The sequence below is a fragment of the Microtus ochrogaster genome, chromosome 8, assembly GCF_000317375.1.
Source record: "Microtus ochrogaster isolate Prairie Vole_2 chromosome 8, MicOch1.0, whole genome shotgun sequence".
In the NCBI taxonomy this organism is placed as follows: Eukaryota; Metazoa; Chordata; class Mammalia; order Rodentia; family Cricetidae; genus Microtus; species Microtus ochrogaster.
The window spans coordinates 22,349,601-22,362,478 of NC_022015.1; the positions used below are offsets into that span (position 1 = coordinate 22,349,601).

General features: G+C 41.6%; 1 protein-coding gene across 1 annotated transcript in view; it reads left to right on the forward strand.

The window, feature by feature from the left end:
- Positions 1–917: 917 nt before the first annotated feature.
- Positions 918–12,878, forward strand: part of Wdr11 (WD repeat domain 11) — a 50,107-nt gene continuing 38,146 nt past the window's right edge. Inside the window, exons 1-5 of the mRNA XM_005351357.3 lie at positions 918–1,118; positions 2,020–2,131; positions 5,899–6,052; positions 7,353–7,526; positions 10,930–11,116. Coding sequence (XP_005351414.1) covers positions 1,033–1,118; positions 2,020–2,131; positions 5,899–6,052; positions 7,353–7,526; positions 10,930–11,116 — 713 coding nt within the window. The 5' untranslated portion in view covers positions 918–1,032. The remainder of the gene's footprint in view (positions 1,119–2,019; positions 2,132–5,898; positions 6,053–7,352; positions 7,527–10,929; positions 11,117–12,878) is intronic.

Below are 12,878 nucleotides of genomic sequence, written 5' to 3' on the forward strand. Positions count from 1 at the left end.
GAGCTGGGGTAGTCACTCTGGCAGTAACTTCTTGCTGACTCCAGCAGGAGCTGCTATGGAATTTCTTAGGCTAGCTGCGAATTCTGAGAGGTGAGGGATGGTAAGTGATCACTAGTACAAAATTCAGCGCGTTGGGGACTCTATCTCCTCCTAGGCCCTCACTCAGCTGCACTTCTTTGGCCTTGTCTATACTCAGAACTTTCTCCTGGTGCTTAAGTCCCCCAACTCTAGGATTAAAATGCACCCAGACATTTACTGTATTTTTCAAATACATAGGTGGAAAAAAAAATCAGGTAGGCAGGTTAGAGCAAGGTAAGGAAATCTGTTATAGGCTTCGGATGCCAAGAAGGACATATTGGTAATGTCACTGTGCTATTTTATCATTCTTGGGAAACTCTTTTCTCAAACAATTACCAATTTTAGTTGGTAAAGCCAGTGAAACTTTTGGCTCTTAATTGTCCTCTTGCAATTGGTCACCGCTTCTGCCCCTGCTTTCCCTCGCTGGTGTTCTTTTGTTCTTTTCTGCTAGTACTTTCAGGGTTCTCCGAGAATCCTGTAACTGCAAATCTAAAATACCTTGATTATTATTCTCCATACATTTTATGAGCGCAAAGGCACTGTCTTCATTTGCATATCCCTACAGGTCTACAACAAACAGAGCCTGGCAATGGTAGTTGCTCCATATTAGCAAATCCGAGTCAGAAAGGTAAACTGGGTCTTCATTGTTTTGTTTTCATGATTTCCAGCAATCTGTCTCCCAAAAGGAAGAAACCGGTGCGACTGGCAGCAGAACCCTTCTTCCATGCGTAGCTGCAAAGGGCACAAAGCGTGGGACTCACTTGACTCTCGGAACTCTGGAGAGGGAGGAACTTGGAGAGTGAGATCCTAGACAGACACGGACTCTTGGAAGGAGGAACCTTGGATCCCACGGAACCAGACAGCGGCGCTGACGCGGCTACTCGGACTTTGGAACGGAAGGGCTGCGCGTGTCGCTTCCTGCCTGCCGGTGGGGAGGGCCGCTGTGCCGCCGGGATGTTACCCTACACCGTGAACTTCAAGGTGTCGGCGCGCACCCTCACCGGGGTGCTCAACGCGCACAACAAGGCGGCGGTAGACTGGTGAGGGCAGTGCTTCCGGCCGCCGGCCTAGGTCGCAGTTCGCGAGGGGACGGGGAAGAACACGGGGCTTCCGGTCTTCCCCTCCTAGACCGCCTCCGGTCACCCACAGCTCCCAGATTTTCTTTTAGCTGAGATGTTTTTGTTGTCATATAAGTCGCAAACGTCCCGAGTGGGCAATTCCTAGGTGCAAACACGGTTTCATTCCTGTGTTCTTTTCTCCGCTTCTTATTCCTTTGCTGTGCCAATCTGGACCTGCGAGGGCTTCACCCCCCTCCACTCCCTGTCACCTTATTTCTTCCCGGTCCTGTCTTTTTCTTAGCCGCTCATGCTCCTCTTTTTCACTTACATCCATTCAGCAGTGCCCCAGACTCTGTCCTGTGCACCTGTGAGGCACAGCCCTCTCCACAGCCGGTTCTCTTTCCACAGTAAAATAACACCGAAGCTTTGAGAAGTATTAATAATGTGTGATTCATGGCTGTGGTGCTGGAAATGTTGCTATGGAGGCCGAAACGTCTTCTGTTAATTTTTTTTAAATCTGGTTGGAAGGACTAAGACGAGTCACTTATCCTAGGCACACTGCGGATTCTAGGTTGTTATAAAAATAAACATTATTGGACACTGAATGAGATAAAGTGTGTACATACAAAGCCAGCACAGATTGGCTTACACATCAAAGCTCAATGTACACATCTTTTAGAACTGTCCGGTTAAGTGGAAATGACTCTTAAATTATTTGTAAGCTTAGCTAGGGCCTTATATAAATGGAAGGATATCATAAACTTTTGATTTTAACTAATACTATTAATGATAGTACATATGAATTAGAGTCATTTATGATAGGCAAGAGGAAAGTTGAGTTGCTTTGTTGTTTAATTACGTTTTAACATTGCTGTTTTGGCAGGGGCTGGCAAGGTTTAATTGCTTATGGATGTCATTCGCTTGTGGTAGTGATTGATTCCAATACTGCCCAAACTCTGCAAGTTCTAGAAAAACATAAAGCTGATATTGTTAAGGTAAGTTCAATCGCACACTAATCCCATAACAGTCTGCCTTAAGTTTATTACATCATAGGTTCTCATTAAGTCATAGTTATGAATGTCAAACCATCTTTAAATACAGTTTCTAGGGCTGCCTAGCATTTACACATACATGACTTAATGTCCACCCAGAGTGCATTGCCAAGTGCTCATTCTAGGGCATTTTGAAGAGGTGAGTGAAAACACCAGTTCTGTCACTTACCGTCTCACTGACTGGTCCGTTAGTTTTGAACACTGACTGCCATGTGCTGAGCGTATAAACATGAGCCTTCTTTGTGGGTGGGAGTGAGTCTCACTGTGGTTTTGATTAGGGTTTTCCCAGTGGATGACCACGAGCATCTTTTCACAGGCTTGTTGGCTGTTTGTGTGCTTTTGTAAAATTGTCTACTTGGATCCTTTTCCCGTTTTGAAATGTATTGTCTTTCTGTTATTAAGTTATAAGCCGTAGCGGTATGTTTTAAGGATGAGCCCCTCATCAGACAAACACGTGATCTGCAGACATTTTCTCTCATTATTGGATCTTCTTTTCACTTCTTTAGATGGTGCCTTTTCAAGAATAGTTTTATGTTTTATATAATTTATTCTTTCTTTAACATGTACATTTCTGCTATATTCAAGAAATCATGGCTTTCTCCATCATCAAGACAACTTACAATTTTGTTTTTAGCTCTTTGATACATTTAAAGTTAATTTTGCCTATGATATGAGGTTGAGGAAACCAGTATCAATTGGTTTTTGTATCTTCACTTATGTCCTATGATGTTGATAAACTCACCACCTCTTAAAACTAGTAATTTTGAGCTGGATTTTTATGCATTGATTCATGGTATCTGCTAAGGATCAGAGTTTAATTTGATAGTCTGTATTTGCTTCAGTTTTTTCTTTCCATATTGTATTGGCCAGGACTCTAACTTCAGTGAATCAGGATACTAAGTGGTACTTTTATTTCCTTCCTGAGCGTAGGGGAAGGCACCCGGTCCTTCACCATTAAGTATTATGAACGGTAGAGAGGTTTTTGGTTTGAGTCTTTCAGGAATAGAAGTATTGTTATCTCCACTCCTTCCCTTTCCCCTTTTGTCTTCTTTAGAGTTCCATTTATGTGTAGATTCAAGCTTCAGTTTGATAGTCTATTTATTTTGCCTGAAGAAATTATTGTAAGTAATTTTTATTTAAAAAAAATACTCTCAACGGATGTAGACTGCTGCATTGGTAATTGTATTTTCTAGTAGTAATTTTAGAATATCACTTTCCTGTCTTCTCGCTCACTAATCACTGGTGAAAACTTCTTGTCTTGGTTCTCTGTATGCAGTGTACCTTCCTGTGTTTTCTCTGTTTTAGTAGCTCAGGGTGCATAATGGAGTTTTCAGAAGTTTATGAACTCCTTGGAATTGTGTAAGTAGCCTGCAGCACTGCACCTGTAAACATGCGCACACATTTCTTGTTATTCCAAGTCAGTATATTCCATGAAGTCACTTCAGACACTGAGCAGGCAGAATCCGATGAGCCTTTAAGCACACATTGTATCACCATGTCAGTACACGACCTTTGTGCACTTGTGTTTTTGTTGAAATTGAACTCATTACCAACAACTGTATCTCTGAGCAAGGGTACTTCACACTTTTTATCTGGTTAGGTACATTGTAACCTATTATACTTAGGTACAGTAAGCAGCAGTGGGCTGGGAGCATTTTAGACAATAACATTGTCAAGAAAAAGCCCAAATATGGACAACATAGCAGTAAATAGCTGTAAGTTGGACACTTATTTGCACCATGAGAGCAGAAGTAAGGATGCCTTATTTTCCACAGCTGGTCCCCTGCATGTATCGGTCAACTCTGCTTAGTCACCTGGCTGTCCTTCTCTGCAAATGCCCTCCAAGTATTGGCTTTGCATGATAAACACACATTAGCAAGAAGGGGAGTTCATGTTTGCAAACTGCAGATAGTGGAAGTCCACCAGATGTACCTGTGTGTAGATAGTACACACAATACACATGATGTTCAAAAGCAAATGTATACAACATACATTCACAGACACAGACACATTTATTAAAAAGAATTTTACCTGAGGAGTGTAAAGATTAGTAAAATTCATATTCAGAAAACTTATTTCTGCCTTCTCCATAAGTTCTGTTATAATTTATTACTTTTCTACTTTGACATTCATTACACATAACTGTTTATATGTGTAGACATGTGTGCTTACCTATGTTTCTGTGTATATGAATATTTATGATGTTTATCAGTTAAACACAATGAACAGCAGATTTAGAATATACATTGAGGTTACAGAATAAAAGCACAAGGCCTCCATGGTCTGCTGTGAAGAGCTGGTAATAACATATTGTCCAATAACAGGGTGCTGAGAGAGAAGAAGGGGTGGTTATGAGCACCAGCTAGCCAGGGAATGCTTTGACTTATGGTGACAACTATAAGAGGTACCTCTTACTCTGTGAATAGTCAGTGTTCAAGAATTTGGTCAGATTTACTTTAGAGTTCTGGTAGACTTTTAATTTGTGTTTGTGACACTGGGTAGGGCTTGCACATGCTCACCATGCTTACCATGCACATGACCATTGAGCTGCATACCCAGCCCTTATTTCACTTAGTTCCAATTTTGAGACAGGATGCTGCTGCATTCCCAGGCTGGCCTGGAACTTGTATCCTTCTTCCTTAGCCTCCAGAATATCAGGTATTATTAATGCACCAACAGGCCAAACTTTATTTTTATATTTTAATGTACTTTGAGAACTAATGTATGTTGTGTGTGCATATACCCATGTTTGCATGTGTGGACACGCGTGTTTATGGGGCTGCTTAGTTAGGATTTCTATTGCTGTGCTAAAACACAACTAAAAGCAACTTGGGGAGGAAAGGGCTTACTTAGTTCAGCTTCTGGCTTGTAGTTCATCATGCAGGGAATCAGCTCAGGAACAAGAGACAGGAACAGATGCAGAGGCCATGGAAGAACACTACTGGCTTGCTTCTCATGGCTTGCTCAGCCTGCTTTCTTACAGCACTCAATCATCAATCAAGGCCAATCTGAAAGGGGCATTTTCTCAACTGAAATTCCCTCTGCTGAAGTGACTCCAGCTTGTGTCAAGTTGACATAAACTAGCCCGCACAAGAGCTGTGTGTGCCTGCCTAAGTGGTTTCTAGAGGTTGACCCTTTGTGGTGTCTTACTTGTTTGCTGTCCATCTTATGTATTGAGTTGGGGTCTCCTGCTGAACCCAAAGTTCATCAGTTTGAATGAAAAGTGTAGCCAGACAGCTTTCCTCAGAGAGAGATCCCGGCCTCTTCCTCCCTAGCTCTTGGATTATGTGTTTTTCTAATTAGGATAATAATAAACACAAGGCCTCCATGGCCTTTTAAGAATAAAAAATATTCTTCTTAGTTATTCATGATTTTAGATGTTTTGCCAAAATTAGATTTTCGGAAAACTACGTTACAAAATGGCTTGGAATTTTACCAAGCATTTGAGAAATTTTGTTTTCATACTTGATGTTAATAAAATATCTAGGCTATCCATCATCATTTTTCACATTTCAAAGGCATTGTGAAACTTTTAATCAAATACACAACTTAAAAATAAATAACAAAGATGTCTTCTTTTCAAAATTAGTGCTAGTTTTCTACTCAGTCATATCAAACTATTTTTATTGTCTGAATGGTTGATGTTTTGGGAGATGATGTCTGATGTCATCTGGCACAGTGTGCTCTATCCGATTTCTCCTCTAAACCAGGTTAAGTGGGCCCGGGAGAACTACCACCATCACATCGGCTCACCGTATTGTCTGCGCCTGGCTTCTGCCGATGTCAATGGCAAGATCATCGTGTGGGATGTAGCAGCTGGTGTTGCTCAGTGTGAGATCCAAGAGCATGCCAAGCCCATCCAAGGTGAGTCCCCAGCTCTGCGGAGCTTGGTGATGCACGCTCTTGGAAGGTCTTGTCGTTAGTTCTCTCCATTTGATTGCTTTTGTTATTTCCAGTCTAACTCTTGGAGGTATTTAGCCTATCTTCTGATAGGAATTTCACATTCCTTTCCTCTGTCAGTATACTTTGGGCTCTATTTCCTTAAATTTTAACTGATTCATGCTATAGTAAAACGCATTAGTTTCAGTGTTGGGCTCAGCTATATTGATGAGACTCTTGAGTTATGGCAGCACAAACTGTCAAGTGCACTGTCTGATGACTGCAGTGAAACGGCTTTCAGTACTGATGATAAAGTCTTAGAGATCAACAGACTTTTGTTCATGCTCATAGCAGAGGTGCTTGGTTTTTTTCTTTTAATGTTATTCTTCTAAAACTATTACAGTGTTCTTTAGACTAGTCTTTTAGAATGTCTCCTGCTGGGCTGAAGCACATACACACACACACACACACACACACACACACACACACACACACACACACACACACACACACCTGTGGGATATGAGGGGATGTGAGGAGGTGGATTTGAGTGCATATGTATATCCCAGTGTATGTCTGCAATGTGGAGGACAAAGGACAGTCTCAGGTGCCTTCTCCCTTGGGTTTGAGCAGAGTCTCTGGTTGGCCTGGAGCTTTATCACACAAGCCAGGTTAGCTGGCCAGTGAGCTTCCAGGAATCATCCTATTTGCCCCCATCTAGCCATAGCAATGCTGCAATTACGGGTATGTGCAACCGTGCCCAGCTTTTTACATAGACTCTAGTGATCCGAACTCAGGTCCCCAAGCATGCAGGGCATGCACTTCAGTTACTGAGCCGTCTCCCCAGCCCTGCATAATTTTTTTTTGCTTTCTTTTTCTTAATTCTTATCTCATACAATACATCCTGACTGCAGCTTCCCCTTCCCAGTATATCAACCATACACGGCTAAACAAGTTGCAATAAAGACTAGATACAAACCTTCATATCAAGGCTACATGAGACAACTCAGTAGGAGGAAAAGGGTCCAGTGAACCATCAGCTTCCAGATTTTGGCCATCCAGGCAGTGTCAGGCATGGGCTCCCCTCATGGCTGGGCCCTCAAGTTAGACTAGGTTAATCGAGATGTGAACCAAACAATTCATATTTATATAAAATTAGCCTGATAATGCATGTAGATCACATTTGGGGGGTGGGTATTGGATTTTAAGGGTTATACATTTGGAAAAGTATCAAGAACAAAGTGATCAGACATTTTGAGGTTTTTCTCTCATCTTTCTGGTGCAGATGTGCAGTGGCTGTGGAATCAAGATGCCTCCCGAGACTTGCTGCTTGCTATCCACCCACCAAATTACATCGTGCTCTGGAATGCAGACACGGGCACCAAGCTGTGGAAGAAGAGCTATGCAGATAACATCCTTTCGTTTTCCTTTGACCCTTTCGATCCCTCCCATTTAACTTGTAAGTAATAATTGCAGAAAGTTAGTTTTAGGAAGCATAAAAACGAAATTAGTGTTACATACACAGCATGCATTATCTATCCTCAGTGACTTTTAAAGTGAGCACTGGAGAAGCACACCTCCACATAGCTGCAGTTCCTGATGTACGTAGTGAATTGTATCCCCACACCGTTTGCAGGTACTTTTATTGTTATATACTTACACTAGCAAGCCATACATGAAGGGGAACTACTGCACAGTAGGGCCTTCTTCCAGGACCCCAGATTAGACACAAACCACACCCAAACACCTGTTTTAAGCAGGGAAGAAAAGTTAAAATAGCTGCTTTCTGGCTCAGGCAGCAAACAGCAGCAAAGGATTTTGCAAGTGTAACTTAAGAAGAGGGGAAGGGGAATTCTGTGTTAGAGTGGGCTAGACTGTGGTGGTTAAGGAGATAGGGGACGAGGGAGAAAGGGACGAGGAAAAAGGGGAAGGGGTATTTGTCCCAGAGGGACAAAGGACTATCTCTGGATAGAGAGAAGACAGACGTGGACATAGGCAGTTGGTGGTTTATAAAGGTAAAGGGGGAAACCCTGTGTTAGGATGAGGTGTTTAATTTTAACTAGGTATGTTAATTAGATGAGCCAAAGGGGCTTCTGATAGCTGGACTTTGGTAGTCAGCATCAGGAGGAAAAAGTAGCCAAATGAGGGAATAGACCTTGGTGGCTATTAGGAATGTAATCTAATGGTTTTTAGCAAGACAGAGGGAATGGAGAGGAAGATCAAGGCCTGCCAAAGCCACATGCTCAAGTGGGCTAGTGTCCCTTCAATACACATGTTGAATTCATGGCTGAATAGTATTGGACTACTTTGGGACAGAGGGCTGCTGTGATCTTAGATCAGACTTAAGTAGACTTTGTTTAAAAAACTTGAGTCAGGAATTTCGTTTCATCTGTAGTCAAAGTTCTTGGTTTTAAAACCATGATTGCAGTCGATGCTATTTCGTGTAAAAGACAAGCTCGTGAGAATTTTTTTTTTTGTAGAAGTTTTTTGCTAACTTTGTGTTTTGTATATTAAATTATCTAAAGATGAGAATTGTTTTAGATATTTGTGTAGTTTTATTGTTTAAAAATACACTTTATTCTATGATTCAACAGATACTGCTTTAGCTAGTATTCCTATTCTGGGAACCAAGATGGAGTTTCCCAACTTCAGACTCTGAACTATGAATGGAGCGAATACATAAGTTCTAGTGTATTAAGAGATATTAAGTGGGGCTGTAGGAATGACTCAGCAGTTAAGAGGATGGACCATTCTAGCAGAGGACCCTCGTGTGGTTTCTGGCACCCATGTTGATGTTGGATGGCTCACAACCTCCTATAAATCCAGCTTCATGGAATTCAACAACCACATGTATGTGGCACCCCTCCCCCCCCCACAAAAATAATAAGTCTTTAAAAGGTGATAAATGGTATAAAGAAGATAAAATCTGATGAAGGAGATGGGGAGGGATGGGAACTAAGTGTTGTAAAGTTACATTAGATTAATGGCCAGAATAAACTTTATTTTAGTAATGATCAGAGGCTTGAAAGAGGCAGAAGAGTTAGCTGTGAGCTATAGTGTTTTCCCTGGATTTCAGTGATTCAAAATTCTGATTTTATTTATCAGAAGTTATTGAGAGAGGCAGTGTGTTTTAGTGTGTCTATGTTGAAAGAGAAAGAAAAGTAAAGAGAAAAACTTGGCTATAAAAATAAGATCAGGGGCTGGAGAAATGGCTCAGCGGTTAAGAGCACTGATTGCTCTTCTAGAAAACCCGGGTTCAATTCCCAGCACCCACGTGGCAGCTCACAACTGTCTGAAAATCCAGTTCTAGGAGATCTGACACCTTCACACGAATGCACATAAAATAAAGATAAATAAATCATAAAATTTAAAAAAAATAAGATCAGTACATTTTGTTCAGGCCTGTCTGTGTATGTACTTATACATATACACCTACCTATTGGTTTACTGAAAAATTCAGTAAAAGGAACAATAGGTTCATTATAGTCAGTGTAGTACAGTGGCCTGAAAGAAGGCAGCCAGTGAGACCTGGGAGGATGCATTTCAGAACCTGAAAGGTGGTAAGGACTAGGCTGAGTTCATTGTGTTAACCCTGTGTCTCTTATTTGACTTGTAGAGGCACTGTGTGAGTGAGTGTGTGTGTGTATTATTAATTTGAGAAAAGATCTCCAGATTGGCTTCAAACCCATGATTCCCTGGTCTCTTGACTGCTGGATTTCAGGTATCCATCACATGTGTCCTGCCTTCTCTACTTTTCACGTGTCAGCTGCCACTTTGTGTTTACACTTGCACAGAATGTGCCGAACTTGTCATAACATTGCCTGGATCCCTGTGCCTACAGTGGCGTCACTGATGTCAGGACCTAGCACATGTGTGGTTCCCTGCCGTATACGCAGTATCAGCCGGGGTGTGAGGGAAATGATTTTTCTAAGTCACAGGAAAGCTTAAGTTGTATTACTAAGTGTGGTGCTGAGATACTTTTGTCTCATGGATAGGAAGTTTTGGTTGGCATTCTGCTTTGTGTGCAGGCATGTGTGTTATATGTAGACATACAGATACAAACAAATACTTTTATCCTAAGGTTTAGGCTGTTCTTTTTAAAGGAAAAAGATGCTTATTAGACTTAGTAGCCCAGAATAATTGTAAAAATCTAGTGTCATCAAATCAAATATTTGTGTTTGGCTGAAGGTAACACAAGGTTTCTTTTTCTCTTTTTATGTTTTTTTTGGGGGGGGGGGTTTCTCTATAGTTTTGGTACCTGTCCTAGAACTAGTTCTTATAGACCAGACTGGCCTCGAACTCACAAAGAACTGCCTGGCCAACATGAGGTTTCTTACATGTAATAGTCTTCACGTGTGGCTTGTATATTCTAAAAAAAAATGCTTGAATTATAGGATAAAATGGGAATGGAAGTCTATGCATAGTTTTTTTTTTTTTCTGAAAGAACCAATGTTCTTGATGCCAAAAATCTTGCAAAATCTTTTTAATATAAAATGTAATTCAGAGCCAGGCAGTGGTGGCTGATGCCTTTAATCCCAGCACTCGGGAGGCAGAGGCAGGCGGATCTGTGTGGGTTCGAGACCAGCCTGGTCTACAAGAGCTAGTTCCAGGACAGGCTCCAAAGCTGCAGAGAAACCCTGCCTCGAAAAACCAAAACCAAAACAAAACAAAACAAAATAAACAAACAAAAAAGATGTAATTTAGAATATCAGTTTGGAGGCTTCTGGTGAGCTGTCGTGGACTCTTGTTTCTGTGGGACAGCATTCCAAGTGGGTACCATTATCTTGCTTTCATGGGCTGGAGTGGAGCTGTGTGCTAACCTGGGTTGACCCTTAATCAGAGTTCTGCTTCTCTTGATACAGTACTCACCAGCGAGGGCATTGTTTTTATCTCGGACTTCTCTCCATCCAAGCCTCCCTCAGGCCCTGGGAAGAAAGTGTACATCTCCAGCCCACACTCCAGCCCAGCTCATAACAAGCTGGCCACGGCCACGGGAGCCAAGAAGGCTCTTCATAAAGTGAAGATTTTAATCACTCAGGAGAAACCTAGGTGAGTGCAGGGCAAAGACTGCTGTGAGCTCGCAGCTCTGCCCATTACTTCCGAGAAGGTTAATTTTGAAGCTACATTGTGATAAACTTTCTCTTTTACCTCCCCTGGAGAGACTCAGCATTCACTGTCCTCTTCAGTCCCCTGTTGTGCTAGGACCTCCTCACTGGTTTTATAGGTTAAAATTTATAACGTCCTAGTTTTACTTGTGAAAATAGGAAATAATTTTAAAGCCATGGTCATTGGCCACGTGAAGACTGGAGGAAGCTGGATTTTCACACTGATACACTTCCTCACTTACATGCTGGGCCCTCTCCCTGTCAAGAAGAGGTGGACGTTTGTTTTTTTGTTTTTTTTTAAAGCTGGACACGCCCGGGTTCCACGCTTTCTTCCTGCACCAACTTCTTCAGGCTAGTGCCTATGTCCTTCTTTTTCTTTTTTTTTTTTTTTTAAGATTTATTTATTTATTATGTATACAGTATTCTAGGTATTCTGTCTGCAGGCCAGAAGAGGGCACCAGATCTCATTACAGATGATTATGAGCCACCGTGTGGTTGCTGGGAATTGAACTCAGGACCTCTGGAAGAGCAGGCAGTGCTCTTAACCACTGAGCCATCTCTCCAGCCCCCGAGGTGGACGTTTGTATGCGAGTGAAGACATTGCCTAGCGTGGCTGAAAGCTGAGGGCCAAGGATACACTGACTATGAGCACATCTTTAACCTTGTTCAGATTTCACTCTCCCAGTCTGTGCATCAGGGCTTTAGAGCACTTAGAGACTTGTGACAGAGGTGGACAGACACAGTGTATCCGTCCAGCACTTAGTGTAGTGCCAGACATGTCCCGTGCGTTCAGAAAGTGTGAACTGGGACTGTGTAAGAAATCGCAGCTGAGTAAAATTACAAGGAACTCTCTGTATTGCATTACAAATAGATTACTGGTGTTTGCTAGAACTACAATTTTATATTTTTTTTATAGCTTTGGAAGTTTTCTTGGTATTTGTTTCGAAATCATCTTTAATATGCTAGAATTATTCTGCTTAGATTGTGAATAATTAATTGAATGAATCTGCTAAAAGATTGTGCTATAAATACATTTTGAATTTGTAGATGGATACTGCTTTTGTATATTGAGCCATAGTCTGATTCAATTTACTGGTAATGCATCTCCTATCCTTTGCTGAGATGGTTTAAGATTGCCTTTTAAGTGCCCTAATAGCCCTTTACATTTTTGTGGATTCATTGTCACGAGCAAATAATGTAATCGTTTAGCAGACTACATAGCTTTGTTGTACTTGCTTTGTTTTCTATCATGTGATCTTGAGCTTTGGAAAGAGCCTAGTGACCCATAAGTGAACTGGACTGAATGTTTTCACGTCCACAGACCCGTGCAGTCTACTCCAGTCCTAGGCATTTGTGCCTTTCTCACTCCACAGCAGAAGGAAGTGGACCGCAGGGTCACTCACGCTCACACAACAGGGCTGGCAGCCGGGAGATTAGTGCAGTACAGATTTCTCTCTTTTAGTCACCCAGATTAACTCTGATCTGAACTTCCAAAACTTTCAATGTAATTATGTCAGAACATTGAATGTTTAATAAAAGATACTAAACTAGATACTAAACTGAGTCTGAGACTTGAGATTCCTTAGCAACTTCTTTCTTTCTTTCTTTCTTTCTTTTTTTCTTTCTTTCTTTTTTTCTTTCTTCCTTCCTTCCTTCCTTCCTTCCTTCCTTCCTTCCTTCCTTCCTTCCTTCCTTCCTTCCTTCCT